At 42.5% G+C, this 19892-nt stretch overlaps 2 protein-coding genes across 4 annotated transcripts in view; one reads left to right on the forward strand and one right to left on the reverse strand.

The window, feature by feature from the left end:
* On the reverse strand, positions 1–6133 carry idi1 (isopentenyl-diphosphate delta isomerase 1). The gene is made up of 7 exons (XM_083936248.1): positions 6026–6133; positions 4230–4384; positions 2717–2889; positions 2529–2621; positions 2274–2404; positions 2062–2166; positions 1–746 (listed from the first exon to the last, which is right to left on the reverse strand). The coding sequence occupies exons 2-7, from the start codon at positions 4379–4381 to the stop codon at positions 534–536; spliced, it is 867 nt and encodes a 288-aa protein (XP_083792374.1). The 5' UTR covers positions 4382–4384; positions 6026–6133; the 3' UTR covers positions 1–533.
* The window catches only part of LOC310963409 (WD repeat-containing protein 37-like), a 27005-nt gene continuing 13017 nt past the window's right edge, over positions 5905–19892 (forward strand). Inside the window, exons 1-11 of one of the 3 annotated variants that reach the window (XM_083936246.1) lie at positions 5905–5963; positions 8252–8521; positions 10946–11042; positions 11205–11300; positions 13162–13226; positions 13558–13635; positions 17038–17176; positions 18185–18256; positions 18537–18581; positions 18749–18825; positions 19068–19302. In XM_083936246.1, coding sequence (XP_083792372.1) covers positions 8369–8521; positions 10946–11042; positions 11205–11300; positions 13162–13226; positions 13558–13635; positions 17038–17176; positions 18185–18256; positions 18537–18581; positions 18749–18825; positions 19068–19302 — 1057 coding nt within the window. In that variant the 5' untranslated portion in view covers positions 5905–5963; positions 8252–8368. Of the gene's footprint in view, positions 5964–6277; positions 6487–8251; positions 8522–10945; positions 11043–11204; positions 11301–13161; positions 13227–13557; positions 13636–17037; positions 17177–18184; positions 18257–18536; positions 18582–18748; positions 18826–19067; positions 19303–19892 lie in introns of those variants that run through there. The other 2 variants (XM_083936245.1, XM_083936247.1) reach the window with 2 other exon arrangements.

Raw genomic sequence — 19892 nt, forward strand, 5'->3', positions numbered from 1 at the left:
AACACTTTATTGTGTAAAAGAGTGCAAAGACACAGCTTCTTCACTGATATCATTGTGGACAATATACAGAAGTGACAGTAGTTGTTGTGACATCACATCAGTACTTGGAGACACTACTCATCTCAACCTAATGACCTGTACTCAGGCACTTTTAAGTTTTTATACAAAAATAGGCTATTCTCCTCATGGAGCTGTCACTTGTACGATTGCATTTCTCTTTCTTATAACATGAGTATGCGTGCTCTAAACACTTTAGACTAAGAGTCACCCTAGCAGTCCTACTTGTATCACCTCTTATGCTTTGATGAATGCTCCTTCGAACCACATCACCTCTTCTGTGTAGCAACACTTAAATATTCTCCACCTCTTTTGGTGTAGAAGTCCTACGTCCTAAGTCCTACCTTGGCAAAAGCAGCCAGTGATACTTATTTCTCAGTCTCCTAGCACCTCAGCTTGTTGTTTGTATGTCAGTCAAGTACTACTACGACCACAGGTTTGAAATGACTGAAGGCAGAGGCCCGTCCTGGGTTTGGTTACATGCGGTGGATGTTGTTGTGGTCCATGAACTGTTTGAGGTTCTGCAGGTTGTCCCACCACTGGAAGAGGAAGGTCTCTGCGATGAGGCTGAACCACGGTGTGATCTCCACTTCTTTCCGCTTGGCCTTCTGCAACATCTCCTTCAGCTCCTCCTTGCTCACGTAGCAGTGGCTTTTAATTTCATTGGGGTCTGGACTCAACTCCACGTCCTTCCAAGAGACAATAAAAAGATGTTATTGTCAAACATCCAACATCCACATCATAAGATGGTATTTGCATGATGTAAACCAAAATAAGTTTAGATTTTCAATGCAAGGAGATGTAATTTCTGGTACAAGATGGGCAATAAAGTAGCAACTTGAGAGGAAGGTTAAAGAGCTTTTTAAAGATTGACAGGTATTTCTTTTTCAGACTCAACTTAACTCTAAGGCCCTGTTCAGACCTGGCATTAGCATGCATCTTTGGTGATCTGATGGTGAGGTGGTACTTTTCTCCGACCATCTGCGGTGTGTGTAGTATGTTTGGATTTTCTGGTACGTTTAACGAACCTGAAAATATAAAGTTATGTCTACCTCCGTGCCGCTGACACCGTCGAGTTCTCCGGACAATGGTGCGCAATGAATGCAATGAGCTCCAGAGAGCAGGAAATACGAGCACGTGGGTGGGTGTCGGATGTGTGCAGAGCGCCAGAACGAAAACACTGACACCACAGAGAGTATGATAATAACATCTCACACACAAGATTCACCCACAGTGGTTTCGGTGGCATGAGAAATGCTTATAAATGGCCCAAACACACAGAGCTTTCACACCTGTACTTAGAGCTGTGCACTTGTGATCGGAATTCCAGCGTAAAATCATCCCAAGGTATTTTTCGGCAAATACACTCATCAAATAAGCCATCGAGACAATTCTTTTGTGTCCAACAACTATTAACAGAGATAAACAGTCGCTAACAGCCAGACACTGATGACCTCGGGGCAGCACGGTGAAGGCATTAAAACAGCTTTTTAACCACTAATACTGCTCAAAATAACACCAAACCTCTGCAGTAGCGTGAGAAGAGTCATTACACGTTAATTGAAGCAGCAACAACGTAGTTAGTGAACCTGGAGTTTATTAAAAGAGTGTTTTGAAAGACTTACCAACTGGCCCCTGTACCAGCTCCTCTCATAGTAAAGTCCATTCAAGTGGATTACCAATTGCAATCCAAAAGGAAGGAGCTCATTGGTGCTTTTTTTATGTGTAAGGACTCTTCTCACGCTCCTGCCGAGGTTTGGTGTTACCATGAGCAGTATTCGTGGTTAAAGAAGCCTTCATCATGCTACCCCGAGCTAATCAGTGTTAGCCGCATTCGACTGTTTGCGACTCTCCAGTATTTCTCCGTTAATAGTTGTTACAAAAAAAACTATTGTCTCGATGGCTTTATTTGCTGAAAAAGAGCCCGGGATGATTTTATGCCTGAATTTCCCTTTAATACCAAGTCTGACCAGTGCCTAAGTCCAACAGACACTACGGCGCTACCTTCTGCATGAAGAGGATGTAGTCGATCTCATGTTCCCCCCACACTCCGTCTGACTGGGCCTTGTAGTGGATCCTTGTCAGGTATGTCATTTCATCTGGTGTCACCTGGGGAACAACGGTAAGGAAGAGGAGATCAGGCGCAAGGAAAGAGTCTCTGAGATCCTCAATAACCCGCCTCCATTAAATGAAGGAGCCAGACATCCGCAGTATACCTGCTCCATGGGGATACCCAGTTCAGCTTTGAGTCTCCTCTGAGCAGCTCTCCTCACTCCGATCGCTTCCTTCTCCTCCATCTCACTGTCTGTGTGCAATGGGTGACTGCAGCATGTGTTTGTGAAACAGCCTGCACGCACACACATGCACACACACAGTTTAGTTCTCTTGTTAAGCTACATGTGTATCCCAACGGATCACAGGAGTACGTTGGATGGTGGTCAAACTGGAGGTTTTAATGATGTGTCGCTAACCTGGAAAAGTGATTTTGGCGTCAGACCTCTGTTGTAAAAGCAGCTTGTCTTCACTGTTGAAAATGAACACGCTGAACGCTCTGTGTAATAAACCTGGAAAAAACAAAGATTTTACCCATAAGCGCAAATCTGAAATAAGAGATACGTACGAGAGGCAAGACAGGCGCGGGGCTGTAAACCTGAGGTACCTTTGTCGATGTTGGAGTTGAGGTGGCAGTTTTTCTTGGTGTCCGCTCCGGTCTTGCAGTCGTTGTCGTCGATGAGGATGCACATCTCGGACAGCAGCTGCACCTGCTTGTCGTCCAGGTGATCCGTGGTTATCTCGGGCATTCTGACGGCAGACTGTAGGTGTCTCGCCTCACTGCAGGGCACAGGGCGGAACACAGACGGTGGTATTTGAGTTTTTTTACAACAAGAGTTTAAGAATAAGCTTTCACACTGCAGTAGGTTGTGTATTTATTCATTCATTCATCTTCAACCGCTTGTCCCTGTGGGGGTCACGGGGGGGCTGGAGCCGATCCCAGCTAACATCGGGCGTGAGGCGGGGTACACCCTGGACAGGACGCCAGGGCACATAGAGACGAACAGAGACAGACAACCATTCACACCTACGGGCAATTTTAGAGTCATCAATGAACCGAACACGTTCATGTCTTTGGACTGCGGGAGGAAACCGGAGAACCCGGAGAAAATGCGGAAGTGCCCCAGCCGAGATTCGAACCAGGAACCCCCTTGTTGTGACAGTGCTGACCACCACACCACTGTGACGCCCCCACATTAAATACATGTGTACATACGTATGTTGTGCCTCCACTGGACATATTTCTTTCAGTTTTAAATAAGGTCTGTATCTATTTAAAATTTTTGAATACTCTTTTATCAACACAATTACAAATAATTACGGATTGACAGATATGGATTTGTTAGGGCCGATGCTGATGCCCCCCCCCCTATCAGCCTTAGCAAATGACCGATACGGACTGCCGATTTTAGGAGCGGATACCACTTTTGCTCCCTCAATTTACATCATAAAAGTGACACATTGATGAAGTCTCAATTTAAAAAAAGAACATTTATTGAACTTAAAAAAGGCGTCTCCAGAAACACAGAGATGCCTGTGGATGCCTGTCTGTAAAAAATGACGGAAAAAACTATCGGTGAACGCAGCAGCCTGCACCGATACACCTAAAAATCCTAAATATCGGTCCGTCACTACAAATAATATTACAATAAAATAATATGCAATATGCGCACATGTCTAAGGGGAGGTCTTGGACTTCCTGGTTTTGTCTGAACATAAGTCCAAACCCCAAAGATATAAATGCACTACATATTAAATACAATGAGGAGCAAATAGTCCCATTTGAGGAGCTGATATTTGCTTAATGAAGGAACAAAACAAGTAACAATGAAAACATTTTTTTGGACTACAGTGCTCGTCAGTAAATATCAGTTTTTGGTCGCAGTTGATGCCAAAGCTTTCTTTTATTTATGACCTTGGCCACAAAGTAAACAAACTGCATGAAGCGCTTTGTAGTTTTTCATTCTGCTCTACTTTCTGTGACATTGCCCGGACCAACGACACGGGCTTCCGTAGACACACACACGCCGTTTCTAAGGCTCATTATCTCCGGCTTTGCGGTCTCTAAACTCAAACCGTGGGTCGAAGCTGCTTCGGTGACCTCCAGGGCCCTCGCTTACCTCGATATAGCTCTGCGGCAGGATGTGATCGGTGCGTAGGTAGATCCGAGACGCGGTGCGGTGACTCTGCCAGCGCCAGGTACGTTTGATTTCAGCACAGCTGCTCCCACAGAGGACACCCTCCGGAGCACCGCCCACACAGCCCGCACCATCGCCTGACCAAAACAGAAAACCAATCACAAGGGCTGAAGGTTTGGGTGTGGGTAAGAACCGGAGAGGAGTTTACTCTGTCAGGATCGGAAGATACGGTGCTGATAATGCCTGGGGACCCAATTAGAAAGTCTATGTTAACATTGATTCCCTGTGCCCTTTGATCCCCCAGGCGGCACTGCATTAAAAAAAACATCATTCTGTGTAGGATATTAACACGTGGGCTCAGGAACACGTCAGTAAACACTGTTTGTCGCTACATCTACAAGTAAAAGTTAAGACTCTACCATGCAAAGTGAAAGTCATATATCCAAAACACCCCCAGCTTCTCTGGGCTCAAACTCATCTGAGATGGACTGAAACAAATTGGAAAAGTGTGCTGTGTTCTGATGAGACCACATTTCAAACTGTTTTTGGAAATCATGGACGTCGTGTCCTCTGGGCCAAAGGGGAAAAGGACCATCCAGATTGTTATCAGCGCAAAGTTCAAAAGCCAGCATCTGTGATGATATGGGGATGTGTAAGTGCCCATGGCATCATGGGTAACTTGCACATCTCTGAAGGCACCATTAATGGTAAAAGGTACAAACAGGTTTTAAAACAACAAAAGCTGCCATCCAAGCAACGTCTTTTTCAGGGAAGTCCCTGCTTATTTCAGCCAGACAATACTAAGCTACAGTCTGCACCTGTTGCAACAGCGTGGGTCCAGTGGGTACTGGACTGGCCTGTCTGCAGTCAAGACCTGTCTCCCTTTGAAAATGTGTGGAGCTTTATGAAGCGCAAAATACACCAACAGGGACCCCAGATTGGTGAGAAACGGAAGTGGTACCAACGAGAATGGATAAAAATTCCAACAGTTAGTGTCCTGAGTTCCCAAAGGCTTATTGAGTGTTGTTAAAGGAAAGGTGATGCAACACAGTGGTAAACATGCTCCTGTCCCAGCTGTTTTGGAACGTGTTGCAGGCATCAAGGTCAAAATGAGTGAATATTTGCAAAATTAAATGAAATGGATTAGTTTGAACATTAAACATCTTGTCTTCGTCCTATATTCAATTGAATACAAGTTGAAAAGGATTTGCAAATCATTGTATTCTGTTTTTATTTACGTTTTACACAACATCCCAACACTGGAACTGGGGTTTGTACAAGAAAAAGTCATGCGTTGAGAAAAACCTGTTACATACTGTACGTAAAAGTATGTACGTGTTATTATCAGCAAGATGTTAAATTACTTACGAAACAATGTTCAAAGCATACTTTATTTGTAAAAAGTTAAACGTACTTGATCTGGTAAAATGTCCCCTTTTACTTTTATTATAATATGTTATGACAGCAAACATAATCTGTTGTATTTGTCTTATGAAATCCCAGTGAAATGTAATCCCATCCCTTCATTGTGTGCATAATTCATCCTAAAGTGTGGCTCCACACCAGCACACAGCACAGTCACATGAGAGCACACAGTGGCTCTTATGGTCCCGATCCAGCAGACTCCACCCCGTGTTTTCCTCTCCACACTGATTGTCAACACGCCATCAGACCACTGCACAGCCCGAACCACCCAGGCCTGACAACTGGACATAAGTATGCATTGTCTGCTACACACACAACCAGAAGAGAAGCCTTTAACACGTAAACTTACTTACAAAGCAACGCAGATAACCCTCGTCTTGTAACGTGTCTCGGTTTGCTGGTTATTTTAGAGCCGACGCTGTGGTCGAGCCACCTAGCTTCCACTCACCGCTCCTGAGGTCACGGGTTCTCATTGGACGCCTCAGTCTCGGCGCGGCAGCCCATTGGCTCACACAGTGCAAACACAAACCACGTGATACGGAAGTCACCAGCAGAGTATGTGATGTGTCAAAATTTGGATACAAAATTGTCGAAATATAACGCGTCATTGGCAGCCACTAGCAAAGTCAGACATGTTGAAAATGACACATTGACAGGTTGAACGCTTACTTTACCTCATTTCATATCGAGTTAGCCCGTCTGTGCTGGGGTTTAGCCGCAGTGTGGTGGATAAATGCCGCAATGAAGGTGAAATGTGGCACTTAGCCCGAGCTAGCCCGGAGCTAAGTATGAATTGAGGAAGTGACAGATGGTGGTGAGTGTCTTTGTTGTTTCGTGTTTACCAGAATAACTTCGGTAAAAGGACACAAGCCATGAAAGCAACGTCTTATATTAATTTTGCATGAGTCATTTATCTTTTTGATTTGCTCTGGGCAGTTATTGGGCATAATAAATACACTTAACCCTCCTGTTAGCCTCAAATTACAGGGATGAGGGTGTTTGATGATCAGGGGGTGTTAATTGTTTATTTATTTAGTTTGTTATTTATTCTTTTATCTGTTTTTTGTATTTATTTTTAGGGGATTATTATAGTTATTGTCTATACTATACTATATTATATACATTATCCTACACTTATTATAGTATGTATTTGATCTGAACATATAAGTAATACATTTTATTTATAGACAATTATATATTTGATACGTTAAAAATTAATATAATAAGCAGGGAATGACACTAACTTTGTTGCTCACTGTGGCTAGTGGTTTTCAAAAGTTACTAGTCTCTCAGCATCCTCAGTAGCCACAGTTTTGTACATATAATAATAATTTTCAGTTACTTCAAGTGGATCAGCTACCTAAACATTATGTAAGGTGTTGTTTTTGTTGTTCGTGTTTTTGTTTATTTACATTTACTTGCATAAATTCAGGAAGTGACAACACACATTCTGTTTAATACACTTGATGAGAAAAAGGGGCGGGGGATACATAAGATTTTTTCTTCTTCCCGCTCCTTTTCAGGCACAAAGTGCGTTCAAATGTTGCCGTTTTTTTGTGCAAATGCTTTTGTTTCCTGACGTGGATGAAATGTGCACTGTTTGTGGAGATGAGCCTGAAACAATTTTACATTTATTCTGTATTTGCCCGTTGTCATCGTTTTTTTGGAGGGGCATGGAAAACTTTGTCTAAAACAAAACTTAATACATAACAGTTAGACCCAAGGATATTCATTCAAAATCTGAACATGAGGACAAATGAGGTTTGCTTCATAATAAACCTCATGATTCTAATTTTCCAAGTCCCGTCCAAACTTTAATGTCTTCACAGAAGAGTTTAATGTTTATATAAAAAACCTTTTTACTGATGCTAAACAAGGAAAGTGAAGGCACACTATTATACTTGAACTTATTTTCACTTACCCCAGATTAAGAAGGGTCTTATCTATATATTTATTTTGATATATTTTTTTACTTTATTTTTATATATATTTTTATACATTTTATTCCTTAAAAACGTGTCTTCCTCTTAGCATGCTTGTACCACGATGAACTTCATCAAAATACTATGAATTTAATGTCACAAACCCTGTGGGCAAATGCAGGTTGATTACAGAAGATGACTTTAGGTCTGCCAGGCTTTGTGGTCTAGTAGTTCGGTGACTAACGAGTTAAGGAATGCTAATTTGTTCGACAAATTGTTGTTTTTAAAAGAAAAAGAAAAATGTAGCCGTCTTCCAACAACAGTGGGCGTTAGTCAATAAAGGCAGTTACCCCTAAAAGAGGATTTAATTGCTTGGTTGATTATTGCATCAAGCATTTACCAATTGTAGTGGTAAAATGTCTCAGTTCTACACAGTATACTGCTTGCTGATAAGCAAACCAGCATTAAATTACTGGACTTTTGAATGGAGTTTGTAATTATGTTGCTTCATAGCAACAGGAATCTGAGAGAGACTAATACGCATCTGAACTGAACTCTATCTGTATTAGTCTGGATCTATGCAGGGAAGGTTCCCCACACCTTTAGCAGTTCCTGCAGTGGCTGTGAACCTGAACATAACTTCCCTTTTATCTGCAGACAGGTGGTGATAACAGACCCAACCATCCACCAGCCAACTAGCAGCCTGGCCTTTGTTTACCTGCTTCTCAGGTAAGAGGTGAGCAGGGGGGCAGGGCCACCCAAGCGGTAGGAGGGATGCCTGTGGAGGGCGGAAGCAGCAGCGGCTCTGCTTCGGCTGCCCGTCACCCCAAGCAGAAGCGCAAGGCTCACAGTTTGTCCATCCGGCGCACCAACAGCACAGAGGAGAGGCCCCTGGGCATCCAAAGAGGAGACATGCTGGAGGGACAGGTGAGGCACATGCACACACATCCATGCTTTTCTCTCTCACACACAAGCGCTCTCTGGCAGCTGCAGACATTCAGCTTATATGACATGTGATAACGTATCTTGTCATGGCATGGCCTGCAGAGTTTCTTGTGGATCTGCTCAAAAAACACATACCAGAAAATGATTCTGTTAATTAGTATTTTGATTGTCACTTTGTTGTGGTGTGAGGCTGTGTTTTGTCAGTCATGAGAGTACAGTACCAGCCGGTTGAGCAGCATTGCTTTAATTTTGTACCTGCCTGGTGTTGCAACAAGCAACACATGCTAACGTTCCCCCAGGGGTTAGTTGTTTTTGGGTGGCAAAATGATTTTACTTTGGAATAGACTTGCTTCAGTCAAAGTGGTAATGTTGTGTAGATTTTACATTCTCTAAACGTTAATGAACTGCCAGGTGTGGATGTGCATGCCGGTTACTGATTTCTCTTAAAACAAAGGGATGTACTGTGACGTGCCATCATGTTAGTGATTAACTATCGGCAAACATGTTATTTAAAATAGAGCTTCGATCGATTTGTTATTTTCCAGTAAGGGAAGACTGTAAGCCTTTAAATGAGCAGGCAATTCCTGATGCAGACAAGTTGTAGCACACTATCAAGCCTTGTTGCTACTGAGATAATAAAAGCTGTTTCTGTTTGATTAAGAACATCCTGGTTGTTAACTTTGGGAAGTTGGCTGTACTCTATCTAGAGTCATCTCTCTGCGAAGTGTGTTTTCAAATGTATGTTTTTCTGTCATGGGACATCGAAGTGGTAGAATGAAAGACTAAACATTGTCTGTGTCTAAGTATTAAGTGTGAAATGTAGTAATGCTTTATTTTGTCAGTGTTGCCCAGCTCTAGTTGTGTCCATGGGAGTCCTTTAGCATTTACTTTCTCTGCTTAACAAAGCCCTTGAATTATTAGCCAGTAAAACTAGGGCTCAGCTTGCACTGGCCTGTTGTCTCATCAAGTTTTAATATGGGCTGCATGTCCAGGTCTGATTAGTCTTTTCACCGGGCCTTTTTATGTATTGCCAAGACATGCTGGCTCCATATATATACCTAGTCTACCCCCCACGCACAAGTTCCACACGCACAGACAGCTTTATAAACCTATATATAACACTTTCAATGCTGTCATTCTTAGCCAAAGTACGGTGCAGGTTTTAGGGTCTGAACTAAGCAGCTTTGAATTCATAAGGGCTGCCTGTTGTTTGCTAATTGACCCTTTTACAAAGTGTGTTGACATGTGGTGCAGACAGAATGGTCAGGCTGTTAACGTCACCGGGACAAGCGGTGGGTTTTGAACACGTGCCGGCAGAAGGAGTGACAGTTCAGTATTTGGTTTTCCTCGTCTTTCAGATGGCTAGAGATAGCAGCAGCTCTCGAGACGAGCTGTCAAACGCAGCCTCTTGAATCCTTTGTTTTCACGTCAGCTTTTTCACGTCTCTTTTCATGCTCGTCTGGTGTAAACTGGTGATCACCTGGTAACTGGGTACTTCTTGGAGTTCACCATGGAGGTATGTCAGTTGAAATGAGTTTGAGTGGCTGAATCCCGGCTATTTTGAAGTTGTTTGGAGCTGAGGTTGTAGTTATGTAGCCCTAAATGTGGCTGAGTTTTTACACCTGTGATGGCTGATTTAAATCAGGTAAACATTCAGGCTGTGTTTGACTTTAGATTTCTATGGGTTTGTTTTCGATTACTTTAAGTGGTGTGTGTTTTGAGTCAGCCAACCGTCTCTGTGAATAGTGGTAATACATGAGATACTTTGTGGTACAATTGTATCGGTGCCTGTCAGAAGCATTTTCTTGCTTTGATGTTTTAATGTTTGAACACTTATTTGTGAACTATTATTTTGGCCAGTATTGAGATCATGATTACTTAACACGATTACTCTCACTGACATTGGAAAAAAAGTGGATTTTCTTGAAAAACCTATACAATGTAAATGTATATCTATAAACATTTAAATAGATAAAATGATACTAATGATAAATAATCCTCTTGGCTTGAGGGGAACTAAACGTCTGGGTCAAAGCGCACCACTGTAAAGGAAAGGGGAGCGCAGGAGATAAAGACACAAGAAAAAAATAGAGCATCATTGGGAAATTGAATGCAGCCCAATTATGGTTTTATCTTGCTTATCTTGTTTTCATAATGGTTGGACGTCAACATCGTAATGGAAAATGAAATTAGATTATTCACCCAGCCCCACACAACAACAACAACAACATGCTGTCTATATCACAGAATAAGAAAAAGCGAAACGCACCCTCGAATGGGATGTGAAGGGGATACAAGTGGTGACTCCTGCTCCCATGACAGTATGAGCACTAATTCTGTAGGCCTGTATGTCAGATAACCATCAAGTTTATTAAAGCCTTGTTCTTTTCTTGTCTGTCTGTCCAGGACTCAAAGCTGCCCCTCTCCTTACGGAACAATCTTCTTGACCTTTTTGGCCAGATTGAGCGCGAGTTTGAAAATCTCTACATCGAAAACATTGAATGTGAGTAACTGACCGAAAGCGTCAGGCAAATGTACTTAGATTGCGTTTAGATATCCTGGGCACACACTGTATTGATCTTCAAGTGTTGATTAACTAACCAGATGGTTTCAGAACAGCGCAGTGTTTGCTAACTGACGCCCTATCACTGTGTGAACATTACAGTACGCCGGGAAATTGACTCGCTGAACGAGCGTCTGACCGGAGATGGACAGACCATTGAGGGCGGAGACCCCACCAAAGGAGCTCTGAAAACAAAAGGTGCCGCATTTACTTAACACTCTTTTACAGGTGTCAGTATATTTAACAGACGCTTCTGCTTCTTTGGAAATTTAAATAGAATATGATGGTATTGATGAAACTGCTTGCATGACTTTAAAATGGAAGTATATTTCTCCTTCCATGGTGTCACAATGAAGAAAAGCCTCCATATGATGAATACACAGTTTAATAACCTTCAGACTGACTGTCTATCCTTGTATTTTTACACAATAAACAGATTAGGTCACACCCATCAGTCGGATGGGTGTAACCTAAGGGGTCAGACTCCGGGTGCTGGTGTTTGCACTGTATTTGAGTTGCTACAGCTGCTGGCGACGTAGTCCCCTAGAAGCAAGCAGTGAGGCAGGGGGACCGAGACACAGAGTGTGCTAGATAGCCTATTTTTGTTCCATTTGTGGTCTGATGCACAGTAAATTCATGAAATTCAGTGCCCCATAGCTCTATTTTCCAAGCTACTGTGTTCCCTCTGTCATTCTTGGGACCCACATGAGCATGGTTTCCATGGGAACGCAGCCGTCTAGGCGTTCGTCCCTGTTTGTCACCTTAAGAAAAAAATTGATGAACTAACAAAGTTGTTTATTTGGTTGTCACTACTTTGATAGCGACTGACATCCTGTCACCGTTCCCGTCGCTCATCCTCAGAGTGGAGAGGGCGGACGACTGTTCGACTCCAGTGGAGAACAGAGCTCTGCAGAGTCGCGTAATTGCGACTTCATGACATTTCATAAAATTCTCAAGCAGCAGTGGCAATACACTGACGTATGTTGACTGGAATACTGTGCAAAAAAAGTACTTCTTGCAGCCTATGTCAAATTGTGATCGATTTGACATGCACTACAAACTGAGTTTGTGTTTATAGTGCAGCAGTAAAGAGGAACCCTCCAGGATAAACCTGCGATTAATCTGGGATTCAGTCTGGCACACTGATTTAAAGACTGACAGAAAGAAAATATTTTGACTTTGGCTTAGATCTAACTGCTAGTCAGACTTTAGCCAGATGTCTAAATGTATCTGAACACCACGCCTCTTAGTCCACAGGTAGCCTGGGGGCATGGTGGCTAACTTTTTAGGCTTAAAATAGTTTAAACTGTCTAGACCATGGGTGTCAAAGTCAAGGCCCAGATCCAGCCCGCAAATGAATTATGTTGGCCCCCGGGATGATATTTGATTAGTATTAGAACCGGCCCGCACGCCACAGCCGCCTGCTGGTGTTTTTCACGCACCAAAACTACATTACCCACAATGCAACGGTAGCCCGCGAACTCACTGCAGCACCGCAAGTGGGCCGCCTCGGCTTCATTATTCATCAGCACTCAGGGCAGATGTCAACTTTCACCTGAAATGACTGCTGGAGCCATACAAAAATATTGGATTATTTATTTAATTATTATATATAATACGGTACACTGTGTTAGGTCTTGGTTCAATAGGTTATATGCAATCATTTTAATATGTTTTAATAAACATTGAACCAGTCCGGCCCTCGGCTGGTTGCAAATTTGTTTTTTTGGCCCTCTGATGTATTTGACTTTGACATCCCTGGTCTAGACCAATCTAGCAGCAAGACTGACCTAACACTACAGACCAGTCTAAAATATCTTTGCGAAACCGGCTGCAGGAGGGATGCGTTTCCATGGTAACTCCGGTCAGACGTATTTAAACCTCCTTTAGCAACCTGGATTTCCTAAAAAATGAGCCTTGTTACGCACCGGTGTGGTGTGTGCAATTAAAAGCTTTGACACTTTTTTATTAGGCCATTAGTGCAGCAGTGAAACCAACCAATGAGTTTTTCACTTGGTGGAGAATTTCTTTCATTGTTCTTTGTCTTTCCGTCACACAGCCAGCCACAGCACCAGTCAACTGTCACAGAAGCTGAAGACGACCTACAAAGCCTCTACCAGCAAGGTACCTGACTCCAGCTATTTGAGCCTATTCTATAGGACTCATAAGATTTATCATGTGTGTAATTATCTGAGCGGGGGGTTTAATGGTAACACACTATCAAAAGCCCCTTTGTGGCTGAGTGAGGAGAAGGAAGTGTTTTTCTATTCCTCTGAGGTCACGTTATGTGAACAAATGAGATTGTGAATAAAAATCATACCTGTCAAATTCTTTAGATTGTCAAGTGCTGATGGATTTATTTAAATATATTTGGAATTAAGTCAACTTGATTTTCAGCATTAATCACTAAATGATCTCCCTTGACTTCTTCCTTTGTAATCTCTTGCCGATGTAGCCCTTGTACACTTTCCAAATAGGTGGACCTCGCAACTTCAGTGTGGCCTCATGGGAGTTGTGGGGAGGAGATTCATGGGTAACTTCCTGAATGCTCTGTTTGTCTCTAAGCATTGTGAGGGGCAGCTGTGCGCTGAGTCTGTTATAACTACAGTCTGACCTTGACTCCTCATCTCTTCTCTGCTCTGAACCCTGGCTGTTGTCATTCGGGTGAACGGCTGCATTTGTAAAAACAAAACAAACAAAACAACAGTTTCTTATAATTTTATATAAAAAATCCACAAGTAAAGTAGAATTTTAATTCGTTTGGTGACAACTTGAGGCCCGTTCCATCTGCAAAAACGATATGTCAATATGGATTTGCAAAGTGAACAGGGTCAAGTTTAGACGACAACATGTTGCCTTTAAACAGCTCTTTATAGAAAGGTTTTGAGAAATACACCTATTTGCTTTCTTGGCAAGAGTGAGATGAAAGGATTGATACCACTCTCACATCTATATGCTAAATAGGAAGCTAACGCCAGCGGAAACTTATCTTAGTTGAACACAAAGCCTGGAAACCGGGGGAAACCTGTTAAAGGTAAAACGTTGCCTACCAGCACCTCTAAAGCTCAGTAATTAACATGTTATATCTGCTTAATCCATAAAAAACTGCAGTGTGCTGGGATATTTCTTGACTAGAATTAGTGACTTGAAGTCTGCGCTGGCTGCCTAGGAACTGCTCCCAGGCAAGAAACAATCCAGCGCATAACGTCCGTAAAACAGTGAAAAACAGACACGAGAGTGGTATTGATCTTCTTCTCTAACTCTCGCCAAGAAAGCAACCAAGTCCTTTCCCAAAATGTCAAACTATTTCTTAACTGCAGGGCTCTACGGTGCATATGCTAGCGAAAATGTTTTGTTCCAAGTACTTTTTAATATCAATCTTCTTTAGTATCTTATAGTTATGTCAGTTAGCCCCAGTGTCTTATGTATACGCTAAGCCAGGGGTGTCAAACTCAGGCCTGTGGGCCAAATCTGGCCCGCGATGTAATTATATTTGGCCCGCAAGATCATATCAAGGTTCTATGAGAGCTGGCAAGCGAGTATAAAGCACATGCACCGCTAGTTTTCTGTTGACAAACATGAGCATCCATGCTACCACTCTTTTCGGACAAACTTCATCCACCCCTCCCCAAAAACGGCCAAAAGAAAGATGGAGAACAGGAGCTTTCAACAGCGGTGGGAGGCAGATTATGTGTTTCTGAAGGTAAAGAGCTGTTTGTCTCGTCTGCAGTGTAACAAAACAATATAAAATAAGAAATACCACGAGAAGAACAAGGACCTGCACTGAAAAGGTTCAACATTGCATATCTGGAGAGAAGGAAAACACGCACATTTGCAGTCTTTTTTTTTTTTTTTTTTAGTAAATATTGAGTTTGGCCCGCAACTTTGTCCCAGTTTTTAAATTTGGCCCACTGTGAATTGGAGTTTGACACCCATGCTCTAAGCGGATTCATGTTATTTCTATATGAAAGCTATGCCCCTAAATCTTGTCACTTTAGCGTAAAGCCCTGTGATGGTGTAAGTATCATATTGTGTATATGTTTACTTGAGTATATTATGAGTTTTAAACATGTCATTGAACTTCTCTTCCTCCACATTGCCGTTCTTAAAGCAAAGAAACAATGAGAATGCAGCCAAAGTCTGAGCTGGATGAAGAGTAGGACACGATCCTCTTCTAATTTAAAGAGTTATTAAAGAGGATACACAGGATCAAGGGAGGACTTCTTAGATTAACAGAACTAGCTGCTATATAATATACAGCTAACCTAGCTAGCTAATAAACACTGCCAAAAACTAATTTACTGCACTAGTACTGACGGTCCTTGAAACTAATGATGTGCACTAACTATATCCTCGGTTTAACACTGGGTTTGCCTGGAATGGGCCATTTTTTCTGCTCATTGTGTTTCAGTGACAGAAAACAAATAAGCTCATGTTGTTCTGTAATGTGAATGTAAACACGGCAGACAGAATGAGAGCGTATATTAACAACATCTCACACGAGGGAGACAGATGCTTCGCTGCTGCATCTAATGACTACCAATGATCTGAGCTTATCGCTGTGGTCAGCCGTCTGCTTGCTGCAGCATGCACAGTAAATGTTGTGACCGCTCTGAGACAATTACAACTACAATTCACCCTTTGACTTGTTCATATGGAAGTCTGCAGTGACTGAAGGCCACTACTGTAGATATTTTTCAGGTGCACCACCTAGATGATCTATCTTCTTTACACTGATACTTGAATTGGCATTAGAGCATTATTGACATTAATACTTCAGTGACACACTGTTTTGTGCAGCGTGAAACCTTTTGGCAGTTGCAGGAACATCCTTTGATATGAGAGCAGTGCTCGCAAGCAGTGAAGGGCGGCTGTGGCTCAGTGGCAGAGTGGGTCGTCCTCCATTCGAGAGATCGGCATTAAAATCCCCAGCTCCCCAGCTCCCCGGTCCACATGTCAAAGTGTCCTTGGGCAAGACACTGAACCCCGAATTGCTCCCCGTGCTGCGCATGGATGTGTGAATGGGGTGTGAATGGTTCGATTAGATGGTCTGTAGATCAACTGCCATCTGTGTGAATGTCTGTGTGAATGGGGGAATGTGCCTTGCATAGTCAGAAAACTAGAAAGGAGGTATATAAGTACAAGTCCATTTACCATTTACCATGAGGTAAAACATCTACATTATAATGACATAAGTAAAGTAAAGTAGAAGTAATATCCACATATTAATCATAATGGCTGAGGAAAAGACAGAATGTCATAATGGACCGAGCTAATAAACTGTGCGTATTAATATGCAGCTATAATTGGCATTCATTAGTCTGTGGACACATAATTGTGCAAAAAAGGTTTCTTCTATCTCTGACTTAACCATGGAAAGCAAAATGATTCTACTAATCTATAAAGATATCTCTATTGCTTTTTATGACTAAGCACTTATTGTAAGCTTATTCTGTTGGATTTATAAATATCAAGCTGGGAGAGGCGACGTTTTCTCCATCACTGAAGCGCTTTGCAGATATTGACACGTGTTATTCTTAAACATGAACTTTAATCACAGTATACCATCTCAAAGGGCTTTACAGGCCCAGAAATCTGCCAGGAATTGATAATTATGTAATTCTCATAGAATGGATTAAGATCAAGATGATTGAAATTATAATGACATACTATAAATTGATACATTTGTTTCTGTAACTGTGCCATAGTAGACCATTAGTGCTTGTAAATGAAGTTATACATACTGTATTTTGTCAAAGTGATTAACTCATCAGGTCTGTAAACTTTGCATTTGTGCACCTGTAGTTATTTCAGTTTTACTCGGCCTCCACTTAAAGTGACACTGTGTTTGTTCTAACTGTGGTTCATAGGAGGAATGTTCACCGCTCTCTACATTCCTCTCTTCTCCATCATGCCCACCTCTCTTCCCTCCCAGATTGTGTCCAGTTTTAAAGCCACCGCAGGGTCCCGCGCTTTGTGCCAGCTGCTCAAGGAGTACATGGGCCACCGGGATGGGATCTGGGACCTCAGCATCACCCGAACTCAGCCGGTAGTCCTGGGCACCGCCTCCGCAGGTACACCGAGTAGCTTTATTGACTGTTTGAATGTGAATCACTGCGCCATTGTTCTACACACAGTCTAGAACGAGTCAAAACTAAAGGTGTTGCATACAATACTAACATCATCATCTTTATTATTTTATTATTGTCACATTCTTAATGAAATTCTTAAAATAAAGAAAAAACTCAAAAAGACAGAACTCTAAGGGCTTGTCATTTGCCAGTGCGAGAAACTTTAGAAGCTCTAGCTAGCTCAGTTTGTGTTCCTTTTATGGACTTGGTAAATTAACTTATTAGTTACTTATTAGTGCGCACTCACACTGTCCATCCGTACCGTGCCCAAACAGGTTTCACGGCTAAAGCCTAGTTCGTTTGACCAGTGTGAGTGCAACCGTATCGCGTCTGCTGGCCACGGACCGTTTGGGAGAGGTGGGCTTTTGTAAAGCGTGTTTGCACATGTACGAGCACGAGCGTGCGCACGTGTACGAGCACGAGGCCTACGGCGGTTCTGACGTCATTTTATGTGCGCCTGTTCGGACATAGAAAAAGAAGGAGGGACCATGTGCTGACATTTAAAACAATGGCGGTGAAAGGTTCACGTTGGTGTGATGTGGAGGTGGAGTGTTAACTGCAGATTTGGTCGGATGAAAATATTCAAAAACAGTCGGACAAGACGCACAAAAACTCCGAGGTCTATGGAAAGATTTGTAAACAAAGTACAAACGGGCCTGGGGCGCGGGGGGAGAGGGATGGGGGAAAAGTACCCTAAAGCACGGGGTGCAGTACGGATGGACAGTGTGAGTGCGCTCTTAGTCTTCTGACTCAAGGCACTTTTACACTACTTGTAACAGTCACACAGATGTGAATGCACAGCACAGGGAGCAATTTGAGTCAAGGGTCTCACCATAAAGTGGTCCAGAGCTGAATCTAACTAGAGAGCCCACTATGTAAACACAGTATAATACAATATTACCTGATTACTATAAAAATGTCAATGGCTTCACCTCTGCTCTCCTTTCACAGATCACTCAGCTCTGCTGTGGAGTATAGAGACTGGCAAGTGTCTGCTGAGGTATGCTGGCCATGCAGGATCAGGTAATGACTGCATTTGTCCTCAACCATGCAAAGATTTCAAAGTGCATGAAAACACAACACTCATACTTAGATATTGATCAAACAACAAAATAAAATGGATAAAATTACAATTCATGTAGCAGATTCTGTCATGTCACATGTCTTTTTATGAAACCGTGGCTGCTTCACGTGCTGTAGGTTACTATGAAACAGTGTCTTTCCACATTTGCTCACTAGTTAAAGAATAGCAATATGTGATATCACATATATACACGTCTCATTATTGTTCTCTCGCAAACAGTCAACTCCATCAAGTTCCACCCCACAGAGCAGATGGCCCTCACAGGTATGCATTCAGATGCGTGTGTGTATATTTTGTCAAATGATCTCATGTATTTACATGTTAACTGTCTGCATGACTGTTTGACCACCTTCTCCGTGCCGCTGTTGTCTCCAGCAGTTATGGTTCTGTAGATGCTGTGTGTTTGCTGATGTGTACTTATGCTCCCACAGCCTCTGGGGACCAGACGGCTCACATCTGGCGCTACATGGTGCAGCTTCCTGCCCCCCAGCCACCACCAGATGTCAGTGTGAGTAACTTTGTATGTTCTCTTCTCTGAGTTCCTGCTGCAACACCCTGCAATGCCAAGGAGTTAATTTATTAAATGCACCTAGTCAGTGAATATTAAGTACATTTACAAATAGGTGACCCATGGATCATAGCGAATGTATCACCAAAACTAAATCTCAACTGTCACAGTTTTTGTATTCTGTATCACTGCAGGCATATGTGCATTGACTGAGCTCCTGTGTGTCCTTTGTCCAACCACAGGCTCTATGTGAGGACGACCAGGACTCGTCAGACCGAGAAGAAGGGGAGGTGGATGGCGAGGGCCCTTGCGAGGTCCCGACTGTCCGCCTCGCAACAGCAACCATGAAGAGCCACCAGGGTGTAGTGATCGCAGCTGATTGGTTGGTGGGAGGCAGACAAGTAGTAACCGCTTCCTGGGATCGCGCTGCCAACCTGTATGAGGTGGAGACATCTGAACTGGTTCATGCACTCACTGGTAGGTTAACTGGCTGACACATTATATCGTAGTATATTTATAGCATAATATAGGGTCATCGGTGGTATCTTCTACATTTAAAAAAAATCTATATTTTAAATATAAGAGGTGGGAAAAGAATCGATTCTTAGATGCAATTCTGTCTTTCAAGATTCTGTCTTGATGCATAAAAATCAATAATCTGATATTTAAGTCTGTTGTTCTTATTGGCAACACACCAGTGTTTTAGTGATAAACTCTTATGGGCTAATGAGCCACTGTTGAATAAGATTAGATATTCCTTTATCACTTCCACAAAGGGGACATTTCTTTAATATTATATTAACATTAATGTTATATAATATAATATTAACATTTTTCAAAATAACTTGCAGGTTAATTGGTGACATTTCCCGTAGGTGTGGATGTGAGCGTGAATGGTTGTCTGTCTCTGAAAGTCAGCCCTGCGATAGTCTGGCGTCCTGTCCAGGGTGTTCCCAGCCTCGTGCCCAATGTCATCCCGACTGGAAAAGGCGGTTGCAGATGATGGAAGATGCATTGATGTTCTCATGTCATTCAATGAGATATGATTCAATACTTTCCAGTGAGCG

This window comes from Echiichthys vipera (assembly GCF_963691815.1).
Source record: "Echiichthys vipera genome assembly, chromosome: 21".
In the NCBI taxonomy this organism is placed as follows: Eukaryota; Metazoa; Chordata; class Actinopteri; order Perciformes; family Trachinidae; genus Echiichthys; species Echiichthys vipera.

Excerpts from the sequence above, each read along its gene's own strand:
- idi1 (XM_083936248.1), bottom strand. The coding sequence starts at position 4,381 with ATGGTGCGGGCTGTGTGGGCGGTGCTCCGGAGGGTGTCCTCTGTGGGA. Across the intron at positions 2,405-2,528 it reads CGCCAAAATCACTTTTCCAG|GCTGTTTCACAAACACATGC; the intron begins GTTAGCGACACA and ends GTGTGCGTGCAG. Across the intron at positions 2,167-2,273 it reads TGGGTATCCCCATGGAGCAG|GTGACACCAGATGAAATGAC; the intron begins GTATACTGCGGA and ends GTTGTTCCCCAG.